Source organism: Crinia signifera, chromosome 11 (genome assembly GCF_055691185.1).
Source record: "Crinia signifera chromosome 11, ASM5569118v1, whole genome shotgun sequence".
In the NCBI taxonomy this organism is placed as follows: domain Eukaryota; kingdom Metazoa; phylum Chordata; class Amphibia; order Anura; family Myobatrachidae; genus Crinia; species Crinia signifera.
In genome coordinates, this window is record NC_139227.1 from 104,590,742 (window position 1) to 104,617,853 (window position 27,112).

The 27,112-nt window shown below is 50.8% G+C and overlaps 1 protein-coding gene across 10 annotated transcripts in view; it reads right to left on the reverse strand.

Moving 5' to 3' along the window:
• Positions 1–27,112, reverse strand: part of MICAL2 (microtubule associated monooxygenase, calponin and LIM domain containing 2) — a 191,914-nt gene that overhangs the window by 81,862 nt on the left and 82,940 nt on the right. For 6 of the 10 annotated variants that reach the window (XM_083164103.1, XM_083164101.1, XM_083164102.1 and 3 more), the window contains exons 11-19: positions 26,286–26,376; positions 26,055–26,202; positions 25,351–25,550; positions 25,073–25,182; positions 20,362–20,430; positions 16,617–16,766; positions 14,428–14,553; positions 13,007–13,222; positions 12,034–12,135 (exon numbers count right to left, since the gene is read on the reverse strand). In XM_083164103.1, the coding sequence (XP_083020229.1) occupies positions 12,034–12,135; positions 13,007–13,222; positions 14,428–14,553; positions 16,617–16,766; positions 20,362–20,430; positions 25,073–25,182; positions 25,351–25,550; positions 26,055–26,202; positions 26,286–26,376 (1,212 nt within the window). Of the gene's footprint in view, positions 1–12,033; positions 12,136–13,006; positions 13,233–14,427; positions 14,554–16,616; positions 16,767–20,361; positions 20,431–25,072; positions 25,183–25,350; positions 25,551–26,054; positions 26,203–26,285; positions 26,377–27,112 lie in introns of those variants that run through there. The other 4 variants (XM_083164104.1, XM_083164110.1, XM_083164106.1 and 1 more) reach the window with 4 other exon arrangements.

The following is a 27,112-nucleotide window of genomic DNA, read 5'->3' on the forward strand; positions in this document are numbered from 1 at the left end:
TGTGAAGGAGGGGTCATGGAGACTGTGGCTAGTCTCCAGAGGGGGCGTGGCCAGCCAACACATTGGTTTTTCTAACCAGTAGAGTGCATGGTCTTGGCCCTTTGATAAATATACAGTGTATATAGTACATTCTGCTAGTGCATGCAGGATAATATTCCATATAAATAACATCAATGCACTGTTGTCCTGTGCACAAGAAACAGTTGGCTGCAGTGAATGATGGTATGATGACATCATAATGACATCATTGGGAGCTTCCTTATTGAGCGGTGGCACAGCCCGTAGGCAGGGCTGAAACTAGGATTTTCTTCTCCAGGCTCCGTCTTTCACCCCCTACCTGCAAGTATGGGTACAGGAGTGTCCCTGTGCCAATCCCTCACCCCCAGCCCCTCTCCCTTACTACCACTAGATCTTATGTAACCTGGTACCAATATGAATATCACATAAGCTCTAAGGACTCATGTGTGTTAGATGTTTACCTGCCGCATGCCGCACACATCCACAAAGTGCTGTTACACACAATCATGCACTATAAAAGATAGGTAACCAAATTCACAAGTACCTGTCCCGGTTCAGGGAAACACAACCTGCGCTTAATTACAGACGTCCCATTGGCTGCGCTGTGCGCTATAACCTGACAATAATAATAAGGTGATCAGGAACACAGTCTAGGTGCACAGGATGTACAAAGACAGAGGATCATGACACACTTGTGTAAACATTTTGCAAATGTTAAGCGATATGACCGGGAGATGGAACAGGTGGGGGAAGGGCCGTTCCCATATAAGCTAAATTCAATATTGGGGCGTTCATGCCAATGTATCTCATGCAGGTGAGCAACTATGAGCATATGCGCCTGTTAGCAGTCATGTCTCCTGCACCTGTCAGGGGGCGTGTCTCATGCACTTGTTAGAGGTGTGTCTCCTGCACCTGTCAGGGGGCGTGTATCATGCACTTGTCAAGGGGCGTGTCGCCTGTAGCCTGTCAGGGGGCGTGCCTCATTTACTTGTTAGAGGTGTATCACCTGCAGCCTGTCAGGGGGCGTGTATCATGCACTTGTCAAGGGGCGTGTCGCCTGTAGCCTTTCAGGGGGCGTGCCTCATTTACTTGTTAGAGGTGTGTCACCTGCAGCCTGTCAGGGGGCGTGACTCATGCATTTGTTAGAGGTGTGTCTCCTGCACCTGTCAGGGGATGTGTATCATGCACTTGTCAAGGGGCGTGTCGCCTGCAGCCTGTCAGGGGGCTTGCCTCATGCATTTGTTAAAGGTGTGTCTCCTGCACCTGTCAGGGGGCGTGTCTCATGCATTTGTTAGAGGTGTGTCTCCTGCACCTGCCAGGGGGCGTGTATCATGCACTTGTCAAGGGGCGTGTCACCTGCAGCCTGTCAGAGGCTTGTATCAAGTACTTGTCAAGGGGCTTGTCATCTGCAGCCTGTTAGCAGGCGTGTCTCCTGCACCTGATAGAGGGCGTGTCCCCTGCACCTGATAGGTGGCATGTCTGCTGCACCTGCTGCAGTGAATGTGTAAGCACTCGCTGGTGTTAATGTCTTGCTGTAAGGCTACCGATGCAGACAGATTTGCGCTGCGTGCCGGCAATACTGCATCAGCCCCACATTACAGTGAATCGAAAAACAAGGGAAGTGCAGGATGTATTTGTGGCTTGTCAGAAGCTGTGTAAGCAGGAGACATGGAGAGCAGCCAGTGGCAGCGTCTTGTGCTTTCTTATCCCTGAGCCAAGACTACTGGCTCAGTCTGGGGCCTCTGCGGGAACACACCTACGCTCCCTGATCTATCAATAACAGTGAGCAGGACAAATGTTATGGCAATAACAGCGAGCAGGACAAATGTTATGGCAGGCCTTCCTGATTCTATAGCAACCATCACGGAATATTGTTATTGCAAGGTATTAAGGCTGCACATAATCTGCTCATTCAACCAAACACAAGGCAGTGAGGGGTAAGAGGGCAGAGCTGGACAATGGGACAATGCTGCGGGCTCACACTGTACAGGAGCTGCAGAAATGAGCCAGCTGCGGTATCGCCATCACACCGGCATCTCATCACTGTCAGCATACAGGCAAAGGCACAGGAAACAGAAGGAAGTCAGGCTCCTAGAACAGGGTAGTAGGTGCATGCAGGAGCCTCCCAGCTGATGTGGGCTAAAATGAAGCCTGCGAAGATTCTGATGCTCGGGAGCTTGCTGTCACCTTGACAGCAGTGATGCCTGGACAATATCTGAAAGGGATCCACCTATCTATGTGTTTGTGTGTACCTGGGAACTGCAATGCATGATGGTGAAAGTACAGTATCACAGTGCTAAGTGGCACAAATGCCCCCCTATGGCTCAGTCAGTATGACACATTGAGTTCTGGGATACATATATAACACTCAGTACTGGGAGAGAGGAACTGAGTCAGTAAGATAGGATGCAGAATACACATTGTTATTACAGGGCGTGGACACTTCTGCTTTTCATTACTGTTCCTCCCTAGGCACCCGGTGACTCCAGTGTCTGCAGCAGACAGGTCACATCGGGGCATAGAGAGACAATGTACACATTAGGGATTACAGGTCCACATTAGCTGGGAAGCCTGACGTTACCTATACTACATTCCATTCCATTATATATTATATGTCATATACTCAGCCCATGCAATATCCATCCAATAATAGAGACAAGGTGCAGGTGGGGCAAACAGAGGGCAGGACAGGCAGGGGCAGGGTAGGGGAAGCCCCCCACCCCTACCTACCTCTGTCTGTCCGGGCAAGGACAGACAGAGGTGGCAAGGACAGAGGGCAGGGGCAGGGACAAACAAGGGTGTACGTTAGGCAGGGGGCAAGGACAAACAAAAGGCATGGAAAGACAGGGGACAGTGCTGACATGTGACAAGGACAGACAAAGGACAGATAGGGCATAGCAGATAGGGGGCAGTAGAGACAGGACAGGCAGGGACAGTAATGGAGACAGGGTTACATACTGCGATACCTTCTTGGATTGAGAATCAATGAGGGTGGAGACAGAGGCAGATGGAGATAAAGTAGATGAGTCAGGAACTTGGGGATCATAGGAAGGAATTTTAGATGGAAAATGGGAGAAGCCGGGGGACAGGATTTTATTCTGTGTAAGGCAGAAGCGATAAAAAGTAAAACTCAATTATAGTAAATTATACAGAAACAAATAGAATGAACAATAAAGGTAAACATGACAACAGGATGAGAGAGTGCATACAGTGAACTAGTGCTCCCAGGGCAAGGACAGGGGGTGCTAGTGCTCCCAGGGCAAGGACAGGGGGTGCTAGTGCTCCCAGGGCAAGGACAGGGGGTGCTAGTGCTCCCAGGGCAAGGACAGGGGGTGCTAGTGCTCCCAGGGCAAGGACAGGGGGTGCTAGTGCTCCCAGGGCAAGGACAGGGGGTGCTAGTGCTCCCAGGGCAAGGACAGGGGGTGCTAGTGCTACTAGGGCAAGGACAGGGGGTGCTAGTGCTCTTGGGGCAAGGACAGGGGGTGCAAGTGCTCCCAGGGCAAGGACAGGGGGTGCTAGTGCTCCCAGGGCAAGGACAGGGGGTGCTAGTGCTACCAGGGCAAGGACAGGGGGTGCTAGTGCTCCCAGGGCAAGGACAGGGGGTGCTAGTGCTCCCAGGGCAAGGACAGGGGGTGCTAGAGCTCCCGGGGCAAGGACAGGGGGTGCAAGTGCTACCAGGGCAAGGACAGGGGGTACAAGTGCTACCAGGGCAAGGACAGGGGGTGCTAGTGCTCCCAGGGCAAGGACAGGGGGTGCTAGTGCTCCCGGGGCAAGGACAGGGGGTGCTAGTGCTACTAGGGTAAGGACAGGGGGTGCTAGTGCTCTTGGGGCAAGGACAGGGGGTGCAAGTGCTACCAGGGCAAGGACAGGGGGTGCAAGTGCTACTAGGGCAAGGACTGGGGGTGCTAGTGCTCCCGGGGCAAGGACAGAGGGTTCTAGTGCTACCAGGCAGAAACAGGGGGTGGTAGTGCTACCAGGGCAAAGAACAGGGGGTGCTAGTGCTACCAGGGCAAGGACAGGGGGTGCTAGTGCTACCAGGGCCAGGACAGGGGGTGCAAGTGCTACCAGGGCAAGGACAGGGGGTGCAAGTGCTACTAGGGCAAGGACAGGGGGTGCTAGTGCTACTAGGGCAAGGACTGGGGGAGCTAGTGCTCCCGGGGCAAGGACAGAGGGTCCTAGTGCTACCAGGGCAAGGACAGCGGGTGCTAGTGCTACCAGGGCAAGGACAGGGGGTACTAGTGCTACCAGGCAGAAACAGGGGGTGGTAGTGCTACCAGGGCAAAGAACAGGGGGTGCTAGTGCTACCAGGGCAAGGACAGGGGGTGCTAGTGCTACCAGGGCCAGGACAGGGGGTGCAAGTGCTACCAGGGCAAGGACAGGGGGTGCTAGTGCTCCCGGGGCAAGGACAGGGGGTGCTAGTGCTACCAGGGTCAGGACAGGGGGTGCAAGTGCTACCAGGGCAAGGACAGGGGGTGCTAGTGCTCCCAGGGCAAGGACAGGGGGTGCTAGTGCTACCAGGGCAAGGACAGGGGGTGCTAGTGCTACCAGGGCAAGGACAGGGGGTGCTAGTGCTCCCGGGGCAAGGACAGAGGGTCCTAGTGCTACCAGGCAGAAACAGGGGGTGCTAGTGCTACCAGGGCAAGGACAGGGGGTGCTAGTGCTTCCGGGGCAAGGACAGGGGGTGCTAGTGCTCCCGGGGCAAGGACAGGGGGTGCTAGTGCTACCAGGCAGAGACAGGGGGTGCTAGTGCTACCAGGGCAAGGACAGGGGGTGCTAGTGCTACCAGGGCAAGGACAGGGGGTGATAGTGCTACCAGGGCAAGGACAGGGGGTGATAGTGCTACCAGGGCAAGGACAGGGGGTGCTAGTGCTACCAGGGCAAGGACAGGGGGTGCTAGTGCTCCCGGGGCAAGGACAGGGGGTGCTAGTGCTCCCGGGGCAAGGACAGGGGGTGCTAGTGCTACCAGGGCCAGGACAGGGGGTGCAAGTGCTACCAGGGCAAGGACAGGGGGTGCTAGTGCTCCCGGGGCAAGGACAGGGGGTGCTAGTGCTACCAGGGCAAAGAACAGGGGGTGCTAGTGCTACCAGGGCAAGGACAGGGGGTGCTAGTGCTACCAGGGCCAGGACAGGGGGTGCAAGTGCTACCAGGGCAAGGACAGGGGGTGCAAGTGCTACTAGGGCAAGGACAGGGGGTGCTAGTGCTACTAGGGCAAGGACTGGGGGTGCTAGTGCTCCCGGGGCAAGGACAGAGGGTCCTAGTGCTACCAGGGCAAGGACAGCGGGTGCTAGTGCTACCAGGGCAAGGACAGGGGGTACTAGTGCTACCAGGCAGAAACAGGGGGTGGTAGTGCTACCAGGGCAAAGAACAGGGGGTGCTAGTGCTTCCGGGGCAAGGACAGGGGGTGCTAGTGCTCCCAGGGCAAGGACAGGGGGTGCTAGTGCTACCAGGGCAAGGACAGGGGGTGCTAGTGCTACCAGGGCAAGGACAGGGGGTGCTAGTGCTCCCGGGGCAAGGACAGAGGGTCCTAGTGCTACCAGGCAGAAACAGGGGGTGCTAGTGCTACCAGGGCAAGGACAGGGGGTGCTAGTGCTTCCGGGGCAAGGACAGGGGGTGCTAGTGCTCCCGGGGCAAGGACAGGGGGTGCAAGTGCTACTAGGGCAAGGACAGGGGGTGCTAGTGCTACTAGGGCAAGGACTGGGGGTGCTAGTGCTCCCGGGGCAAGGACAGAGGGTCCTAGTGCTACCAGGGCAAGGACAGCGGGTGCTAGTGCTACCAGGGCAAGGACAGGGGGTACTAGTGCTACCAGGCAGAAACAGTGGGTGGTAGTGCTACCAGGGCAAAGAACAGGGGGTGCTAGTGCTACCAGGGCAAGGACAGGGGGTGCTAGTGCTACCAGGGCCAGGACAGGGGGTGCAAGTGCTACCAGGGCAAGGACAGGGGGTGCTAGTGCTCCCGGGGCAAGGACAGGGGGTGCTAGTGCTACCAGGGTCAGGACAGGGGGTGCAAGTGCTACCAGGGCAAGGACAGGGGGTGCTAGTGCTCCCAGGGCAAGGACAGGGGGTGCTAGTGCTACCAGGGCAAGGACAGGGGGTGCTAGTGCTACCAGGGCAAGGACAGGGGGTGCTAGTGCTCCCGGGGCAAGGACAGAGGGTCCTAGTGCTACCAGGCAGAAACAGGGGGTGCTAGTGCTACCAGGGCAAGGACAGGGGGTGCTAGTGCTTCCGGGGCAAGGACAGGGGGTGCTAGTGCTCCCGGGGCAAGGACAGGGGGTGCTAGTGCTACCAGGCAGAGACAGGGGGTGCTAGTGCTACCAGGGCAAGGACAGGGGGTGCTAGTGCTACCAGGGCAAGGACAGGGGGTGATAGTGCTACCAGGGCAAGGACAGGGGGTGATAGTGCTACCAGGGCAAGGACAGGGGGTGCTAGTGCTACCAGGGCAAGGACAGGGGGTGCTAGTGCTCCCGGGGCAAGGACAGGGGGTGCTAGTGCTCCCGGGGCAAGGACAGGGGGTGCTAGTGCTACCAGGGCCAGGACAGGGGGTGCAAGTGCTACCAGGGCAAGGACAGGGGGTGCTAGTGCTCCCGGGGCAAGGACAGGGGGTGCTAGTGCTACCAGGGCAAAGAACAGGGGGTGCTAGTGCTACCAGGGCAAGGACAGGGGGTGCTAGTGCTACCAGGGCCAGGACAGGGGGTGCAAGTGCTACCAGGGCAAGGACAGGGGGTGCAAGTGCTACTAGGGCAAGGACAGGGGGTGCTAGTGCTACTAGGGCAAGGACTGGGGGTGCTAGTGCTCCCGGGGCAAGGACAGAGGGTCCTAGTGCTACCAGGGCAAGGACAGCGGGTGCTAGTGCTACCAGGGCAAGGACAGGGGGTACTAGTGCTACCAGGCAGAAACAGGGGGTGGTAGTGCTACCAGGGCAAAGAACAGGGGGTGCTAGTGCTTCCGGGGCAAGGACAGGGGGTGCTAGTGCTCCCAGGGCAAGGACAGGGGGTGCTAGTGCTACCAGGGCAAGGACAGGGGGTGCTAGTGCTACCAGGGCAAGGACAGGGGGTGCTAGTGCTCCCGGGGCAAGGACAGAGGGTCCTAGTGCTACCAGGCAGAAACAGGGGGTGCTAGTGCTACCAGGGCAAGGACAGGGGGTGCTAGTGCTTCCGGGGCAAGGACAGGGGGTGCTAGTGCTCCCGGGGCAAGGACAGGGGGTGCAAGTGCTACTAGGGCAAGGACAGGGGGTGCTAGTGCTACTAGGGCAAGGACTGGGGGTGCTAGTGCTCCCGGGGCAAGGACAGAGGGTCCTAGTGCTACCAGGGCAAGGACAGCGGGTGCTAGTGCTACCAGGGCAAGGACAGGGGGTACTAGTGCTACCAGGCAGAAACAGGGGGTGGTAGTGCTACCAGGGCAAAGAACAGGGGGTGCTAGTGCTACCAGGGCAAGGACAGGGGTTGCTAGTGCTACCAGGGCCAGGACAGGGGGTGCAAGTGCTACCAGGGCAAGGACAGGGGGTGCTAGTGCTCCCGGGGCAAGGACAGGGGGTGCTAGTGCTACCAGGGTCAGGACAGGGGGTGCAAGTGCTACCAGGGCAAGGACAGGGGGTGCTAGTGCTCCCAGGGCAAGGACAGGGGGTGCTAGTGCTACCAGGGCAAGGACAGGGGGTGCTAGTGCTACCAGGGCAAGGACAGGGGGTGCTAGTGCTCCCGGGGCAAGGACAGAGGGTCCTAGTGCTACCAGGCAGAAACAGGGGGTGCTAGTGCTACCAGGGCAAGGACAGGGGGTGCTAGTGCTTCCGGGGCAAGGACAGGGGGTGCTAGTGCTCCCGGGGCAAGGACAGGGGGTGCTAGTGCTACCAGGCAGAGACAGGGGGTGCTAGTGCTACCAGGGCAAGGACAGGGGGTGCTAGTGCTACCAGGGCAAGGACAGGGGGTGATAGTGCTACCAGGGCAAGGACAGGGGGTGATAGTGCTACCAGGGCAAGGACAGGGGGTGCTAGTGCTACCAGGGCAAGGACAGGGGGTGCTAGTGCTCCCGGGGCAAGGACAGGGGGTGCTAGTGCTCCCGGGGCAAGGACAGGGGGTGCTAGTGCTACCGGGGCCAGGACAGGGGGTGCAAGTGCTACCAGGGCAAGGACAGGGGGTGCTAGTGCTCCCGGGGCAAGGACAGGGGGTGCTAGTGCTACCAGGGCAAAGAACAGGGGGTGCTAGTGCTACCAGGGCAAGGACAGGGGGTGCTAGTGCTACCAGGGCCAGGACAGGGGGTGCAAGTGCTACCAGGGCAAGGACAGGGGGTGCAAGTGCTACTAGGGCAAGGACAGGGGGTGCTAGTGCTACTAGGGCAAGGACTGGGGGTGCTAGTGCTCCCGGGGCAAGGACAGAGGGTCCTAGTGCTACCAGGGCAAGGACAGCGGGTGCTAGTGCTACCAGGGCAAGGACAGGGGGTACTAGTGCTACCAGGCAGAAACAGGGGGTGGTAGTGCTACCAGGGCAAAGAACAGGGGGTGCTAGTGCTACCAGGGCAAGGACAGGGGGTGCTAGTGCTACCAGGGCCAGGACAGGGGGTGCAAGTGCTACCAGGGCAAGGACAGGGGGTGCTAGTGCTCCCGGGGCAAGGACAGGGGGTGCTAGTGCTACCAGGGTCAGGACAGGGGGTGCAAGTGCTACCAGGGCAAGGACAGGGGGTGCTAGTGCTCCCAGGGCAAGGACAGGGGGTGCTAGTGCTACCAGGGCAAGGACAGGGGGTGCTAGTGCTACCAGGGCAAGGACAGGGGGTGCTAGTGCTCCCGGGGCAAGGACAGAGGGTCCTAGTGCTACCAGGCAGAAACAGGGGGTGCTAGTGCTACCAGGGCAAGGACAGGGGGTGCTAGTGCTTCCGGGGCAAGGACAGGGGGTGCTAGTGCTCCCGGGGCAAGGACAGGGGGTGCTAGTGCTACCAGGCAGAGACAGGGGGTGCTAGTGCTACCAGGGCAAGGACAGGGGGTGCTAGTGCTACCAGGGCAAGGACAGGGGGTGATAGTGCTACCAGGGCAAGGACAGGGGGTGCTAGTGCTCCCGGGGCAAGGACAGGGGGTGCTAGTGCTACCAGGGTCAGGACAGGGGGTGCAAGTGCTACCAGGGCAAGGACAGGGGGTGCTAGTGCTCCCAGGGCAAGGACAGGGGGTGCTAGTGCTACCAGGGCAAGGACAGGGGGTGCTAGTGCTACCAGGGCAAGGACAGGGGGTGCTAGTGCTCCCGGGGCAAGGACAGAGGGTCCTAGTGCTACCAGGCAGAAACAGGGGGTGCTAGTGCTACCAGGGCAAGGACAGGGGGTGCTAGTGCTTCCGGGGCAAGGACAGGGGGTGCTAGTGCTCCCGGGGCAAGGACAGGGGGTGCTAGTGCTACCAGGCAGAGACAGGGGGTGCTAGTGCTACCAGGGCAAGGACAGGGGGTGCTAGTGCTACCAGGGCAAGGACAGGGGGTGATAGTGCTACCAGGGCAAGGACAGGGGGTGATAGTGCTACCAGGGCAAGGACAGGGGGTGCTAGTGCTACCAGGGCAAGGACAGGGGGTGCTAGTGCTCCCGGGGCAAGGACAGGGGGTGCTAGTGCTCCCGGGGCAAGGACAGGGGGTGCTAGTGCTACCAGGGCCAGGACAGGGGGTGCAAGTGCTACCAGGGCAAGGACAGGGGGTGCTAGTGCTCCCGGGGCAAGGACAGGGGGTGCTAGTGCTACCAGGGCCAGGACAGGGGGTGCAAGTGCATACTAGGGCAAGGACAGGGGGTGCTAGTGCTACCAGGCAGAGACAGTGAGTGCTAGTGCTACCAGGGCAAGGACAGGGGGTGCTAGTGCTACTAGGGCAAGGACAGAGGGTCCTAGTGCTACCAGGCAGAGACAGTGAGTGCTAGTGCTACCAGGGCAAGGACAGGGGGTGCTAGTGCTACCAGGGCAAGGACAGGGGGTGCTAGTGCTACCAGGGCAAGGACAGGGGGTGCTAGTGCTACCAGGGCAAGGACAGGGGGTGCTAGTGCTCCCAGGGCAAGGACAGGGGGTGCTAGTGCTCTAGCCCAGGCTGCACAGATGTATCACTAGCCCCAGTGCTTCACCTCACCTGACACAAGTCTCAGCAGGACATTGTGTATCATTCCTGGGCTACGGCTAATAGACAGAGGATCTGATTCATCAGCTTACAGGAAATGTTTTACTATTTGGACCTAGATGAGAAATGCTAACTCAGGACCCATCACACAAACTACTACTGTCATTTACCATAAACAATCTATATACCGTTACAGCCAGCCATACTGCACTTACTAAGCTATTTAACACTCACTGTGCATGGTAAACGGCACTCCAGCCAATTATCTCCCAACTGTCATTTTTCAAACACATGTCACTGAGGAGATGATTGCCTGAAGCGCCATTTATCATACACAATGGGGGAATTTACTAAGATGGAAGTTGTATTTCATGTGGGATGTTGCTATAGGCAACCAATTAGAATGTACTTCTTATTTATTTAGCACCTTCTAGAAGATAATAGATAGTATCTGATTGGTTGCCCATAGCAACATCCCATGCATACTTGCCCCCAGGGAGAGGGCAGCCAGCTCAGTGAGGCAGGGGGCCGTGAGCAAAAAAAGGGGCGGTGCCTCAATTTAGCCATGCCCCCACTGTGCAATGCCAGTATTTCAGGGGGGGCTAAAATTATGCGATCACCAGGGGGCAGTTCGTGGGAGACAGAGGGCTATGAGGGGGGGTTGCCCCCCTTTCCGGGGAGCCGGGAGGGGGACCCGATTTCCGTGACCCTCTGTTATCACACATATGGTATTCTTAGCATCGGGGGCATAACTAGATGTTCATAGGCCCCATAGCAAACGTTTGTAAGGGCCCCTATTTACAAGCCAATACTGATAAATTTATATAGCACATCTAACTTACAGAGGGAAGATGGGCCCCCCAAAGCTCTGGGCCCCATAGCAGCTGCACCCCCTGCACCTATGGTAGTTACGCCCTTGCCAAGCTTATCAGGACTGAAGAGATCTTAGGTGACGTTGTGACCATGAGGGGAGATGTTTCCCTGCGCACAGCAGACTTCCTGTGTTTAAGCTACTTTATATGTATTGTGTTTAGTATCTACCGTGTCAGTAATGGACACAGACGTGGGGGGATTACATGCCGTAGTACCTTGTTAGACTGGCAATTCCTGGGGGCGGAGTAAGCCATGGATGATGATGAAGGAGGGGGAGAACCGGGAACTTGGGGTTCACAGGAAGGGACTTTAGATGGAGAATGGGATAAGCTGTGGGGTAGAAGTTTATTCTGTGCGGGGCAGAAGTAATATAAAAGTATTACACCACAATACAAGAATGCAAATAAATATGCTCACACATACAGGTAGTAAACACGCATGTTAGGTGCACTTTGGCATGTTACTTAGGACCCTGAGCTATATTCACCTGATATAAGCAATGTTCTGTCTGAAAAACAAATTAGCTGAAGTGATCATTTGTGTCAGAGACACAGTTATTATACTATCAGTAACAGCCAGAGCAGCCGAGAGGTATGCTGGGCCCAGGTAACATTTTGGGGATGTGGCCTAACTGCAGGAGGCGTGGCCACCTCCTGTGATCAGGCCACACCCCAATTTTTTTTAGAGGGGAGTGAAAAAGCACTCTAAAGTCGAGGGGGAGGGGGGATTAGTACCTGCTCCCCCCCCCTCCCCCCTCCCCATCTCTCAGCGGCCCTGGTAACAGCAAAATATCCCACCCCGAATAAGATCCCACATTTCCTATATAGAAGTAGTATTCTAAAAACAGAAGCAGAAAAATAAAATCAGAAGATTTTATTAATTATTAAATTATCATTTATAATCAAAACAGTGCGCTCTCTCAATTAATTTGATCTTTTATATGAGAGTTCCAGGTATTCTTTTTGGGAGCTGCTTAATTAAACACAGTTGTGGTATATAAAATAGAAAATGACTAGTTTTTGCGCCTGATATTATTATAGTTGTTTTGAGTATATTACATCCCGGACACACCAGATATTCACCTGTGGGAAATCCTCGCTTCCAAACATGGAGGCCAGGTGCGCCGCCTTTTCTCGAATATTCTTTTTATGAAAGTCTCGTATTGCTACAGCCTGAGCTCTTTTCTGGAAGAGGGAAAGGAGGAAAAAGGGAGAGAGGGAGAAAGAGTGGAAGAGGAAAGAAAAGTGAGAGACAGAGTAAGAACAGCGGCAGGCGGAGGGCGATTTGCGCACTTGCACTAAAATCACAAGGATCTTGCTTTCACCATAAAACGTGCACTGGACCGATACATGCTGATGGCGGGTGTGTGGCCCTGGGACCCCGTGCCCATCTGAGCATAAATTACATGCAGAAGGTGCGATTCTAGAGTGTAATACACCAAGTGATCCCCAATGAACCCTTTCTTGAATTTACAAATGATTTAAGGCAGGCATGTCCAAACTGTGGCCCTCCAGTTATTGTGAAACTACACATCCCAGCATGCCTTGCCATGGTTTTAGCATTCCCAAATAACAAAACTGTGGCAAGGCATGATGGGACAATACACATAGCTATCACATAACTATGTGTATTGTAGCCATTATATATATACTGTATATAGTCACCTGTGCTACAAAGACACAATTCCAACTACAGTAGCCTGTGATAGTGAAATGTGGTAAGTATACTGTACCTTGTATTGTGTCTGCAGCAAGGCCCCCATATCCCCTAAATACTGAACAATGGATGTAGCCAGCATTAATGTGGATGCAGCCAATCAGAACACTGAGAACCAGTGAAAACACTGTGAGCTGAAGTTGATGGCAGCCAATCACAATCCGCCTTTTTGATCACGTAATATTCCCTACACCTTTAACTCCCCCCAGGGTGAATCACTGTCCAGCCACGAGAGGTGCATACATCCCCTTTATATTGTGAATACATGCACTGTACTGAGTTCCGCTTCGCAGGTGGCTTAGATGACATATGTACATTGCATGCTATGCGGCCGGTCACCTGCTCAGCCCTTTCTTCAATCTGCTGCAGGCGCTCTAAGATACCAGAGAGAAGCAGAGCGGAAGGACAGGTGGAGGTGAGAGAGTCCTTTCTTTCTGCGGGGCTGGAGGGTATATCCGTGTCTCCTCTAGACCTCGGCTCCCTGGTTACAATAGTTTTGGCGGGCACAGTCGGTGGTGATGGTGGTCTGACCAGAGTTCTAGCTACTGCCTGAAACTGGGAAACACTGTAAATGAAAAGAAGGGTTCCTCGTTCTAGGACAAATCCCATGCATCACGTTACTTCATACAACGCGTCTGCAGCCCCCCGAATACTAGAACGTCAATTATTTCCTATGTAATTGAAGCACTTATATATCTGACATGGGGAAGGTTCCCACCCATACACACATGCCAACTCGGAGAAGGCCTGTGGGTGGCGTTGTAAACTCTAATCGGGGGCACACATTGACCTCAATCATGGAGCAGAAACGTGACAATCAGTCATCTAGGGAGGCACCTGGGAGCCATTCTCCCACGTTGTGGAACTGCAAAATTCCAGGATCAAATATATTCTGGGACTTGTCATTACACAACTGGAGACACACAGGTTGCTAGTTGTATGACACAAAGGGGCTAATTCGGAATTGCACACAAGCGCTGCCTCAATGCATTCAGGAATATAAATATACAGCGGCATGAAATGATCTGCCATGACAATGTAAAGTGCACCTGCCCCACACCTGGTCAAAAACCAACATACTGTATGCAGAGAGCTTTAGATTTGGGTGGGTGGGGGGGGGGGGGGGGGGGTGTTCAAACTGAAATCTAAAGTGCAGTGTGGAATAAAGCAGCCAGTATTTACAGAAACAAAATAACTCCCCCAAATCTATATAACTCTGCACATGTTACATCTGCCCCACTGCAGTGCAGCATGGTTTTGCCCAGTGTATTTTCTAGCTTTGTTAACAAATCTGAATCAGATCCTTCATTTGCCGATAGCTGCATGCAACTGTGCTTCAGAGCATGTAGCATGTTCTGTGCAAATAATCGCTGAATTTGTCCATAAAACCGTTGTGTGCAACTCTGAATAAGCCCCTTAGTGATGCGGGGGTCATTTGATACTCAATCCTTTTGGTTTATTGAAGATGTCAAATGCTGGTATAAGCACAGGTATATAGGGACCCATTTATAAGTTTTAGCTATTTAAAACTCTTTGCATATGATAAATGGCGCTCCAGCCAATCAGCTCCTGTCATATCATACGATTGAGATATTACAGTTTGGGAGCTGATTGGCTGGAGCACCATTTATCAAAGTCAAGGGATTTTTAAATAGTTAAAACGTGTTGATCAATGGGCCCCATAGAATGCACAAAGGCAATGCCTTAACCCTGAGCACGGCAATATACTCACTGTCCATAGCTTATGCATGACACCATACCTGCCTTTTGGGCTCAGTCTGAGCGGGACAAGGGGCTGGGTCCGAAGGTTTAGCAAAGCGAGGGTTAACAGGAGCTGGGTCGCAGCTGAGCAGCTCTGGCGTAGAGTTATCAGATAGGGGTAAAGCCTGCAGAGTGGAAGGACGGTGAGGAAACGACAGCAGAAAATAGAAGAGATTAGCAGATGAGGTGTGAGGATGAGAAGAGGAATGAGGCGGCCGGGGGGCGATGACGGGTTACTGGAGTCTATAAACAACTTCATATGAAAAGCCCATTTGTATAACTGCTGACTGGTTCCCGCTACTCAGTCCATTTAATGTCAAATGATAAAACAAGTAGATTAAACCTTCACCCAAAATGTATCTAACCACAGACACTGGGATAAGATGAAATGTACTGTACATGCATTTCCTCTATAGGGTACTCCCAACACTGAATTGGCCCAGCCATAGTCTCTGAGCGCCTCCATTTATTATGGATCGCATATAAAATGCGATCTGGGCGGGATCTTACTGGCCAAATGCATGTCTCTGCAGACACAGGAGCGATTGCTGATTCAGAGCAGCACAGTTCACAATTTAAATAGGGGTAGCCACACCCACTGACAGTGGGTCAGTTAGGAATGACGGTTGGTGGCAATGGGTGTGGCTCCCCTATTTTAATTGTGAACTTTGCTGCAGCTGCTCCTCTGGGGCCGCCACTGGACAGAAACTCCGATGGGTGCCGTGGGTCTGCACATGCACGGTTATCGTTGCCCCGCGTTACGGATATTGGAACATCGGGCCGCATCGTATCCCCACGATGCTGCCCGATGCGGATGGGACAGGAGGTCCATTATACATACATGCCGGTAGTGCTTAATATTTGCGGCTAAAACCCGAATCCAGGTGTTTTGGGGGAATGAGCCGCAAATATTAAATAGTAACTGGGCCCCTTAATTATTCCAAGGCTGAAGCAAGGCCGCTTCCATCTATATTAACGGCAAGCCGAACGGGTGTGGTCTAGTTCACAGACAAGGTCTAGGTCGACACCAGAAGGTCGACATGAACTAGGTCAACGTTGCCAAAATGTCGACATTGAAAACGTCAACATACACTAGGTCATCAGTGACAAAGGTCGACATATGACATGCCCGATGGAGCAACAGTTGAATTGCTCCATCGGGAACCCCCCATAGAGGTGAGGAGCAGTGTTAGCCTTTTATTATATAGGATGAGCAGTAATAGGCTTAGATATAAAGGTTATAGTATGAATGGTAGACAGTCACTAGGTCGACAGAGGGTCGACACATGCATTAGGTAGACATGGTCAAACGGTCGACACAATCAAAAGGTCAACATGGCATAAGCTAAATTTAATAAAGCTTCTATAAATGAAAATAGGTGATGTTTCCCATAGCAACATGGATGAGGAAAGAGCCCCTGGAGGCGTCAGATCATTATCAAATGGTAACTAAGGGTTACATGTCTGAATATTCTCTGTATTATAGGAAGCCTATGTTCAAAGCACGTGTCCTTAGACAGGGACATCCTGAAGTCTTGCCATGTTGGAGAAGAAACTTATTATCCACACAATGGCCCTTATTTTGATCTGAGCGGTACGGACCGCGTGCGGCCGTACCGCCGATGTTTACACTCTGCACATGCGCAGGGGTCACTCTGCGCATGTGCAGGGGAATTCGCCGAGTAAAAAATTTAGACGCCGCAAAGGGGGCGTATAGGGGTGTGAGGGGCTTAATAGCCTCATTACCCTATGTATACGCCCAGCGTTTCATGGGCGTTCCCATGCAAACGCGGGGCGTATGCATGGTAATGAGGCTATGACGCCAGTGATGGGGGCGGAAAGCTGACATCGCCGGATGTCAGCTGCCCGCCCCAATACAAGCTTTCACACGGACGATTGTCCGTGTGCTCTAAGCTTGCGTGAGCGGGGGGAGCGTGCGGCCCTGCCTTCGATGGTCATCGACCATCGAATGCAGGGGGCAGCTCCCAACATGGTGGAGGCGTACGCCCCGCCATTTTCATGCGGATCGGCAGCCGTCCGTGTACGGACGGCCGTGCCGATCCGTCTTGTAGGCGGGGATTCGTCTGGTGCGGTCGGAGCCGCATATGCGGCTCGACCGCACCAACCAGAATAAGGGCCTATATGACCTGGGAAGGAGACATGGTGGAGGCACATTTTAGGCACTTACCTGTCTCCGTACTGATACATTGGATGTGTTCTCTTCAAACTTGGCCAGCAGCTGAGTCGCCATAGACCTGACTTTATTCTGGTTAATGACCTCCTTGGTGTCGCTGCACTCATTGCCAGAGCTCAGACTTTCACTCGTGAAATTTGCTGGCTGAAAAAAAACAGAAAAATAATCAGACACATTACCTGGTGCCTGCAAACCGCTGCCCTGTTCTGCCAACCGGGGCACCAATCGCTGATACACTGGATATTATAAGGGGGAAGCTGAATGCACCCAACAGATTCTTTGTACATAGCGCCCTATGTGATTATTATATGTCACTTTGCATGATGGATTCTCATAACACATCCTGGGGCATTTCCTAAAAATGTTTGCGTAAATTAGCGATGAACAGGTCAACCTGCTCTGATCACGTGATGTTCGAAAAAAGTTGGTGGTCACGCTACTCAGTGATTTATAACGTGACATATATCTCCCCAGAAGAAACAAGCTGCTGCAGAAGATGTTTCATATTCACTACACAAGAGACAAACTGCTGCAGAAGATGTTCCATATATCACCCCACAAGAGACAAGCTGTTGCAGAAGATGTTCCATATATCACCACACAAGAGACAAACTGCTGCAGAAGATGTTCCATATATCGCCCCACAAGAGACAAGCTGCTGCAGAAGATGTTCCATATATCTCCCCACAGGAGACAAGCTGCTGCAGAAGATGTTCCATATATCACCACACAAGAGACAAGCTGCTACAGAAGATGTTCCATGTATCTCCCCAGAAGAAACAAGCTGCTGCAGAATATGGTCCATATATCGCCCTACAGGAGACAAGCTGCTGCACAAGTTGTACCATATATCGCCCCACAGGAGACAAGCTGTTGCACAAGTTGTTCCATATATCGCCTCACAGGAGATAAGCTGTTGCAGAAGATGTTCCATGTATCTCCCCAGAAGAAACAAGCTGCTGCAGAAGATGTTCCATGTATCTCCCCAGAAGAAACAAGCTGCTGTAGAAGATGTTCCATATATCTCCAAATAGAAGACAAGTTGCTGCACAAGTTGTACCATATATCGCCCCACAGGAGACAAGCTGTTGCACAAGTTGTTCCATATATCGCCTCACAGGAGATAAGCTGTTGCAGAAGATGTTCCATGTATCTCCCCAGAAGAAACAAGCTGCTGCAGAAGATGTTCCATTTATCTCCCCAGAAGAAACAAGCTGCTGCAGAAGATGTTCCATATATAGCCCCACAGTAGACAAGCTGTTGCAGAAGATGTTCCATATATCGCCCCACAGGAGACAAGCTGTTGCAGAAGATGTTCCATATATCGCCCCACAGGAGACAAGCTGTTGCAGAAGATGTTCCATATATCGCCCCACAGGAGACAAGCTGCTGCACAAGATGTTCCATATATCGCCCCACAGGAGACAAGCTGTTGCAGAAGATGTTCCATATATAGCCCCACAGGAGACAAGCTGTTGCAGAAGATGTTCCATATATCGCCCCACAGGAGACAACTCCGACTAAATATTTTACATGTGTTTCATCACCAATTATTTTTATCTGTACACTGACGTAGGCTATTGATGCAGCAAAACAGCCGTTGAAATATAGTAATATGAAATACTATAATAATACAAGTTACATAATATTATATTTTGCAGATGTATAAATTGTTTTGTTGTAGGCGCAGGTTATGTGTCCTCGGCTTTATTACAGAACGTATTGGAAACATAAGAGAGCGCTCATATAACAGAACATCACTGATCTCCCTACTTGGCCTCTGACAGAACATAGCTTAGTAGCCAGACCCTTCTTATCTCCCTACTAGGAAGAACATGGCAGCTTTCCCTGTGCGGCTCTCACTATCAGGACTGAGTATTGCAGAGTGTATTATTGGAATTTAAAGCTCATAAAGAATTTCAGTGATACCCTAAACACATTACACAGCTGCAAACAAAGCACGGATGTAATAACAGATAAGGATGAGGGATGAGTCTGACTGAGGCAGTGTGTGCTGTGGTGGTACTACAATACTCTTCAGCCACATAGATATCATTGCCCTTTGGATATGACACAGATCTGCTGTGCTCTTAGCATTGGATGCAGCTTAGTGCTGTATCTCTGGGCAGCTATATTCACACAGCATAAATGTAGATAGAAACTACTGCAGGAGGGCATGTGCAAAGCCTATAAATTAATGTTGCACGACAGTAACGCACGCAGGGGGGGTTTCTGAGTACCCAGAAACCCCCCCTGGAGTCTAACAGCACTAGGCTGAAAGCTGAGGGTCCCCTCTTTCCATGGGTATAAGAATTTTAAAAATCGGCCCTTGGGAACCAGAGATATCTGACTTCAAAGCAGTGGTCCCCATCCAAGCCTGTTAATTGCTCTTCCAAGTAAGATATTTCAGGTTCTGTCTGACTTAGAGTTTTTCTGAGGGTATATTCCAAAAGCTGGGACTCTCCCCCTTTGATGGACACTAGTAGCTTGTCTTTACTGTTCCCAGAACCAGAGATATCAGCCTTCAAGCAGCTGGTTACTGCACCAGCTCCACACACCTGGTATGTAGTTCTATATACTCGTTGGCAGATTGCTCTGCCTCCTGAACTCTGATCCCCTAGTCCCCAATAGCATTTGGTAGGTGGAATTATCTAGTTTTTAATTCCATAACAATCTAAGAAATCTATTTCTGGGAACTGGAGATATCTGCAGTCAAGCAAGTTATCCTCCCACCAGAAAATTATGAATAATAAGCCCACTCCACTATACACCCCTCCTTTGCGTATTAAACATACTCTACCACCCTGGAAGTTCTGTATCAGGGCCCCTTCATTCAGCCCAATGCCCCCTTCTCCCACCCCATCTCCCACCATCTGTGCAGTAAAGGGGTAATTAGTGGAAATTACTGATCCAGGCCCTACATGCTGAGCGGTTGATATAATACCCCCTACCACCTGGGGGACATCAAAGCTTCCCCCACCCCTACCGCTGGAGGATCGGTAGGTGCCCCAATACATTGCTATGCCCAGGGGTCTACGCTGCTGTTGACGCCCCTGTATGTATATATATGTGTATATATACTGTATATATATATATATATATTTACTTTTTTTTTTTATTATTATTATTATTATTATTTATATACATTTTGTCTATCTATAATACTTTAACTGACCCGGCATATACTGGGTCACCTAAGTGTCCATCTCCGTGCTTTGCTCCGCCCCTCTGGAAACCCCCTTCTGAAAATCCTGCGTTTGCCACTGCACGAAGGTGCAACTAAAACTAACAGGTTTCCTGGAAGAAGTACAAGACACATGAAGACGTGGTCTCAGGCGGAACCACCAGCATCTATCAATACTGTACATGCGGCAGTAGCTGCGGCATGTAATGCCGGTTACCATATTTGTCAGGAATACTCTGCACAGGACGCAGTAGAACACCAGCACTGCACTCAGATGCAAAGGAATATACGAAGAAGAGGGGACTGGCCTGTAAGAAGTGCATCTGGAGAATGATGAATGAAGGGATGGATAATGTTACCGCTGTCAGAGGAATTACTTGCTATAATACGCTCCAGCTGCTGGTAATTGTTCTCAGCTATTCATATGCGCCGCGGCCGGGGTGTGTGGCACGCAGCATCCATCAGTTCTGGATGTGGCTGCGCCGCAGCTTGTGCAGTTATGCAGAACCAGTGTGCATGCTGCATGCCTGTCATCGGCGAGTAATAAGCACCAACCTCATCAAACAGCAGCATCGTCTTTCTTCTCCTCTTGTTTGCGTCATTCTCCTCTGGTTTATTTTCTCCCTGAACACAGATAAAGAGAAACAAGAGATGAATATCCTGTGATACATGTACGACATGATGCGCGGCAGGTCACACATTTCAGGCACAATGATGATTGCATTTAGAGTGAGGTTCTGGGTAGGGAGAGAAACTATCCCCCTGTCCCCTCTACCTGCTCTATTTGTCAGCCACCCTGCATCTATTTATTTATATATTTATTTATTACCAGTTTCTTATATAGCGCACACATATTCCGCAGCGCTGTACAGAGTATAGTTGAGCATTTACATCTGTCCCTGCCCCAGTGGAGCTTACACACTATATTCCCTACCACATGTACACGCACACACACAGACATTATAGGGTTAATTTTGTTAGGAGCCAATTAACCTACCAGTACAGTTTTTGATTGTGGGAAGAAACCGGAGTACCCGGAGGAAACCCACACAAGCACGGGGAGAATATACAAACTCCACACAGTTAGGGCCATGGTGGGTAAAGAACCCATGATCTCAGTGCTGTGAGGCAGTTATGCTAACCATTACACCATCCGTGGTGCATCTAATGCACAGAGTGCAGGAGGAATCGCAGTGTGACACATAGGGTGATATTTAATAGGATGAGAGATTCAGAAAGTGAGAGATTTGGGAAGAAATCTCTAGTTTTTTTAAAGCGGCAATCATTTACACTGCAAAACCAGTTTGATTTTGCAGTGTAAATGATTGCCGCTTTAAAAAAACTGGAGATTTCTTCCAAAATCTCTCACTTTCTGAATCTCTCATCCTATTAAATCTCACCCAGTGTCCGATCACTGCGCTTCTTCCTGCACTCACTGTATAAGCAGCACAAAACTGCGCTTCCTGCTGCACTCTCTGTATAAGCAGCACAATACTGCACTTCTTCCTGCACTCACTGTAGATGCAGCACAATACCTTGCTTCCTCGTGCACTCAATGTATAAGCAGCTCAATGCTGTGCTTCCTCCAGCACTCACTGTATAAGCAGCACAATACTGTGCTTCCTCCTACACTCACTGTATAAGCAGCACAATACCGCACTTCCTCCTGCACTCACTGTATATGCAGCACAATAACTCGCTTCCTCCTGCACTCACTGTATAAGCAGCAAATTCTGTGCTTCCTCCAGCACTCACTGTATAAGCAGCACAATACCGCACTTCCTCCTGCACTCACTGTATATGCAGCACAATGACTCGCTTCCTCCTGCACTCACTGTATATGCAGCACAATAACTCGCTTCCTCCTGCACTCACTGTATAAGCAGCAAATTCTGTGCTTCCTCCAGCACTCACTGTATAAGCATCACAATACCGCACTTCCTCCTGCACTCACTGTATAAGCAGCACAATACTGCGCTTCCTCCTGCACTCACTGTATATGCAGCACAATACCGCACTTCCTCCTGCACTCACTGTATATGCAGCACAATAACTCGCTTCCTCCTGCACTCACTGTATAAGCAGCACAATACTGCGCTTCCTCCTGCACTCACTGTATAAGCAGCACAATACTGTGCTTCCTCCTGCACTCACTGTATAAGCAGCACACTACCGCGCTTCCTCCTGCACTCACTGTATAAGCAGCACAATACCGTGCTTCCTCCTGCACTCACTGTATAAGCAGATCAATACCGCACTTCCTCCTGCACTCACTGTATAAGCAGCACAGTACTGCACTTCCTCCTGCACTCACTGTATAAGCAGCACAATACTGCACTTCCTCCTGCACTCACTGTATAAGCAGCACATTACTGCGCTTCCTCCTGCACTCACTGTATAAGCAGCACAATACTGCGCTTCCTCCTGCACTCACTGTATAAGCAGCACAATACCGCGCTTCTTCCTGCACTCACTGTATAAGCAGCACAATACCGCGCTTCTTCCTGCACTCACTGTATAAGCAGCACAGTAACTAAATGTAGAGAGGTTTCTAAAAGATATTTGAGCCTGGCAAAGCTGCCATACAAGGAATACAAAAAGTATCGGATAGTGACCACAGCCACACAATGCTAGGGGGAGCGATCGCTCCCATTGGTCCCCCTGGATCCGCCCCTGGGCAAGAGCAGGCATATGTGGTGGTTTTTGCAATAAGAAAATGAGGCATTAGGAGCCCTCAATGTTTTCGAGAAGTAAATGTATGGACACTATGGAGTAAATTTACTAAAGCTTAGTAAAGAGGTGATATTGCCCATAGCAACGAATAAGATTCTGTCTATCATTATCTAGGATGCAATAGAGAAATGACAAGAAATCTGATTGGATGCTCCCCAACATGCAGTTCATGTTCTAATACTAACACGATCCCTATTCCAGTACATAGCTCAGGGACTTGTTACACGATAATAAGCAAAAATCCACATCGTTCTGTTATTTGTCCTTAACGAGCCTCAAATGAAAGCATGAAGGGGATGAATCGGGGCCTGTGGAGGCGACGGACCCATTCCGCAGTCTGCATGCATAACAAAGGCTTCTTAGGACACATATGGATCATATTAGGGCAACGTGTGTTTTCATGTTTCTAAAGCAATGTAAATCCACGAGCGACTTACAGTCAAGCGAAGGGGGAAGCATTTGACAGTCGCACGCATTGTGCCCCGAACATGAGATAAGCGTTTGTGATGGATTTCATCCTGGGTTTAATTCCAGGGGTGGGACTGGAGATAAATCAGGGATCTGGTTATTTTCTGGGACTGGCGTATATAAAAATAAAGGATTAGAATGAGTGAATCTGAATTACTCAATGTGTCCCAAACAATTAACTTCAGAAGGTAAAATGAAATGCTTTCATCTGGGTAATTACATGACATCATGCTGGTGAGGGGGGGATAGGGAGAGTCCACACTTTGTTACCATGGAAACTCGACTCGGGGCGACAACCCAGATAAAGGCCGCGTTGGACTGATCTCCCTGGAAGTAAGTGCGGGGTGCGAGATGAAAAGACGACCCACAATGTCTGACTCTGTGCGGCTACTTCCAGAAGGGGGAGAAGCAGACGATATGAAGAAGTTTCCTCCCATCCCAGGGACCCTGACCTATAGTTGTATGTATGATTACATTATAGAGTACATACATCAGAATGTAGCAGAGGCACCGTGGGACTGAAGAACAGCTGCGGTGTATAAACCAGCAGAAGATAATACGGGACGTTTCTCGTTCTCTATCACTCCGGATGCTGGGTAATCACTGCCTGTTCTTGGAATGACCCATGCATTTCATTGGAGAGACTGATAGGTGCTGCTGCTGAGATCTTACTGCTGTGTGTACAGTGTGACAGGCAGCAAAGGCATGCGGGTTATTGGCTGAGAGTGCTATACTGCCACATACATTACACAATCAGCCATGTGTGCCCAAAAGCCAGAAAATGGGCGGTACTTGTTTCCTAGCACGGTGCCCACGATATTCAGTCGTATGGCATCTTATGCATTGTATCGCATCGCATACCATATACCCGATTTTAAATTGTATAAGCACCCTAATGGGTTTTTTCAATGTTAAATGGTCCCCCTATACGATTTTAATTGTATAAGCACCCTAATGGGTGCTTACAATGTTAAATGCACCCCCACGCCACCCCCACTATGAACGCCAACCTGAAGCGTGGCGAGCGCAGCGAGCACGCGAGGGGCGGCGGTACGTGTCCTACGACCTTTTCATACCCCCACTATCCACGTCGGCGTGGAGTTGATTTCATAGAGTGTGGCGAGCGCAGCGAGCGACCGAGCCCGAAGTGTGGTGAGCGCAGCGAGCCCCGCGAGGGGACGCGTATTACTTTACATGTATTCTGCGTCCCCTCACGGGGCTCGCTGCGCTCGCCACGCTTCGGGCTGCGCTCGCCACACTATCTAAAATTAACTCCACGCTGACGTGGATGGTGAGGGTATGAAAAGGTCGGAGGATGCCACGCTTTGGGTTGGCGTTTATAGTGGGGGTGGCGTGGGGGTGCTTTTAACATTGAAAACACCCATTAGGGTGCTTATACAATTTTAAATCGTATACCATTGTATATGGCACACAATGGCATTCAATGCGATGGTATACAATTTAAAATTGTTGGCTGCCATCGCATCACACCGCATACCATTGTATGGCTTATGGTATGCGATGCGATGGGTGCCGTGCTAGGAAACAAGTACCAAAAGGGCAAAACCGGTCATCCTGCTTAAATAGATAAATCAATTGGATTTAACCAATTTGTCTGGTCGTCCGTGTTTTTGTCCTTTTTTCAGTGTTTTTGAGCAAACGGTCGATTGTCACCTGTTCCCAGACATTACCAGATTTCCATTCCAACCAGAAAGATTGGACAGATCATCTTATAGTGTGTATGCACCGTTAGATTTGGGTGGGGTGTGTTCAAATTGATATCTAGTGCAGTGTAAAAATAAAGCGAACGTGTGGGCTTCATACAAAAGCAGACAGTATTTACTCTGCACATAAAAATAGTAATGTATTCAGTTTCCTTGCATAGCAACATGGTATGTTCCAAACACAAACGGGTTTATTTGCTTAGAACTAGGAGTTCTATTGAAGATGGGATGTTGCTATGGGAAACCAATCAGATTTTATCTATTATCTTCTAAAAGGTACTAAATAAATAAGTAAAGTCTGATTGGTTGCGGGCGTAGCAGGGGGGAACGTGAAGACTCACCTTTGGCACTCGCTTCCTTGGTAAGGTTAAATTGAGGTAATTATTAGAGAGCAGGGTGGATGGTTTTGAAGAAAACCCATCTCTCTTTCTATTATCTTTCGGTGAGGAATCTGCAAAGATAAGGAGTCACAGATGAACTACAAATACCAGCACTGGTCCTTGAAATAGTCAAATCCACTCCGGTGATTCAAAATGGCCTCCATAGGACGAATAACATCATTACATAGGATGTAGCGCAGTAAAACCTAACCTCTTTGTGGCTATAGAGAGATACTTACACACGGGTCTCAGAGGGGAACCCCTGAACAATTCGTAGAATTTAGAGAGGTACAGAACCATGCTGAGTTTATCAGGCTCTTCCATAGAAGCCATCTCCTTCCCCGTGGTAAAAGGGGAGATTCCAAACTCTTTCTCCGCAACGTCAAACGCCAACTGGTTGCACCTGACACTGTCGTCCTCGTTTAAGGAGTCAAAGTCACTGAGGAATAAACAGTATCGGAGGGAGAGGAATGTTCATTATTCACTAACAGAGTTACACACACATTGGGGGAAATTTACTAAGATGTGTATTCTACTTCACATGTGATGTTGCAATGGGCAACCAATCAGATCCTGTCTACTATCTTCTAGAGGGTGCTAAATAAATAAGAAGTAGTTTCTGATTGGTAGCCCATAGCAACATCACATGTGAAGTAGAAATCACATCTTAGTAAATTCCCCCCACTTACTCATAAGCACATACTTCCACACAGAATACCAGACACTGATGCTGAAGGGAGAAGGGGTGGAACCCTCACTGACAGGATTTTTAAACCTCCTGCACACAACTGAATCCCCCCATAGTGAGTATTTGGAGTATGATACATTATGTCCATGTCAGGGGCATTGTCAGTACTTTGCGGGCCTCATAGAAACCTATTGAAGGGGCCCCATCCTGTCTCACCAATGGAATCTATACGCAAACCTTGGATCTTCTACTCACATGAGCTCCGGCCGGAAGTGGTGAATAATGGCGCAAAGAGCGAGGCCACTTTTCCAGGAGCTGGTCAGGTTGGTGACACTGATGTTCCTGTAGCCCTCAGTCTGCTTCTGACACCAAGTTAAGAGTTTGTTGGGTCTAATGTCAGACTCTGAGAGGAGAAGAAGAGCGGGTCATTGAGTGTGACTCAGGGTCTGCTCACAAAGCGCACACTGTGGTCACCCCCATACGTACCGTGCCTGGTGACCCCCACCGATCTTCTGATGGAGCTTACTCTCTCCAGGGGGCAGCCTTGTAGCTCACTGGTGAAGTGTAAATGTTTTACCTGCGACAACATAAAATAGCATTTCAGTAGAGTGCAGCGGGTGTTTCATTTATACAGCGTGACAGCATATTTCCTCCAGACCAGGTTTTAGAGCAGCTGCAGCAGCAGGAAAATTAGATCCAGTCCAGGTTTCCTAACTGATATAGTCAGGGTTGGTCTTATTAGCAGCACCTGTGCTCTCCTGATATAAGTGTTTCCAGGGCAGGAGGTTATTGTTCCTGATGGTGGAAATGCTGCTCAGGTGATAGGCCGGGGATGTGGGCTATGGTAGGGACCATTGTAGTTTTTTCTAGGCTGGAACATCAGTATGATGCAATGCTGTAACCATCCTTGGCTATGCTGTTTACCTGGCATGCTATTTGCCTTCTACTAAATAAAAACCAAGACTTTGTCCTATCCAGTGTATGTGATTCCATGTCATAATACTCTAGATATGATTTGTTATTTACTTTCAAATATGTACCATTATACAATGTGACTCACATGTACAGTGCTATGGGGCTGTTCAGTGTCTAGATTTTATCACCTAAGTTCTGAAACTCTGAAAAGCTCAGCAGTAAAATAAATCACTTCTCCAACATGAAGCGTTTCTGTCATTTTAGCCAGGAATCCGGCGAAACGCGGACAGGGTAGAACGCCTCTTTCTGCCTCACCCTAGTATTTAATATGTTTAGAATAAAACACAAACTTATGTACAGAAGAAAACATGAATAAAGTGAATGTTTATAGTTAGAAA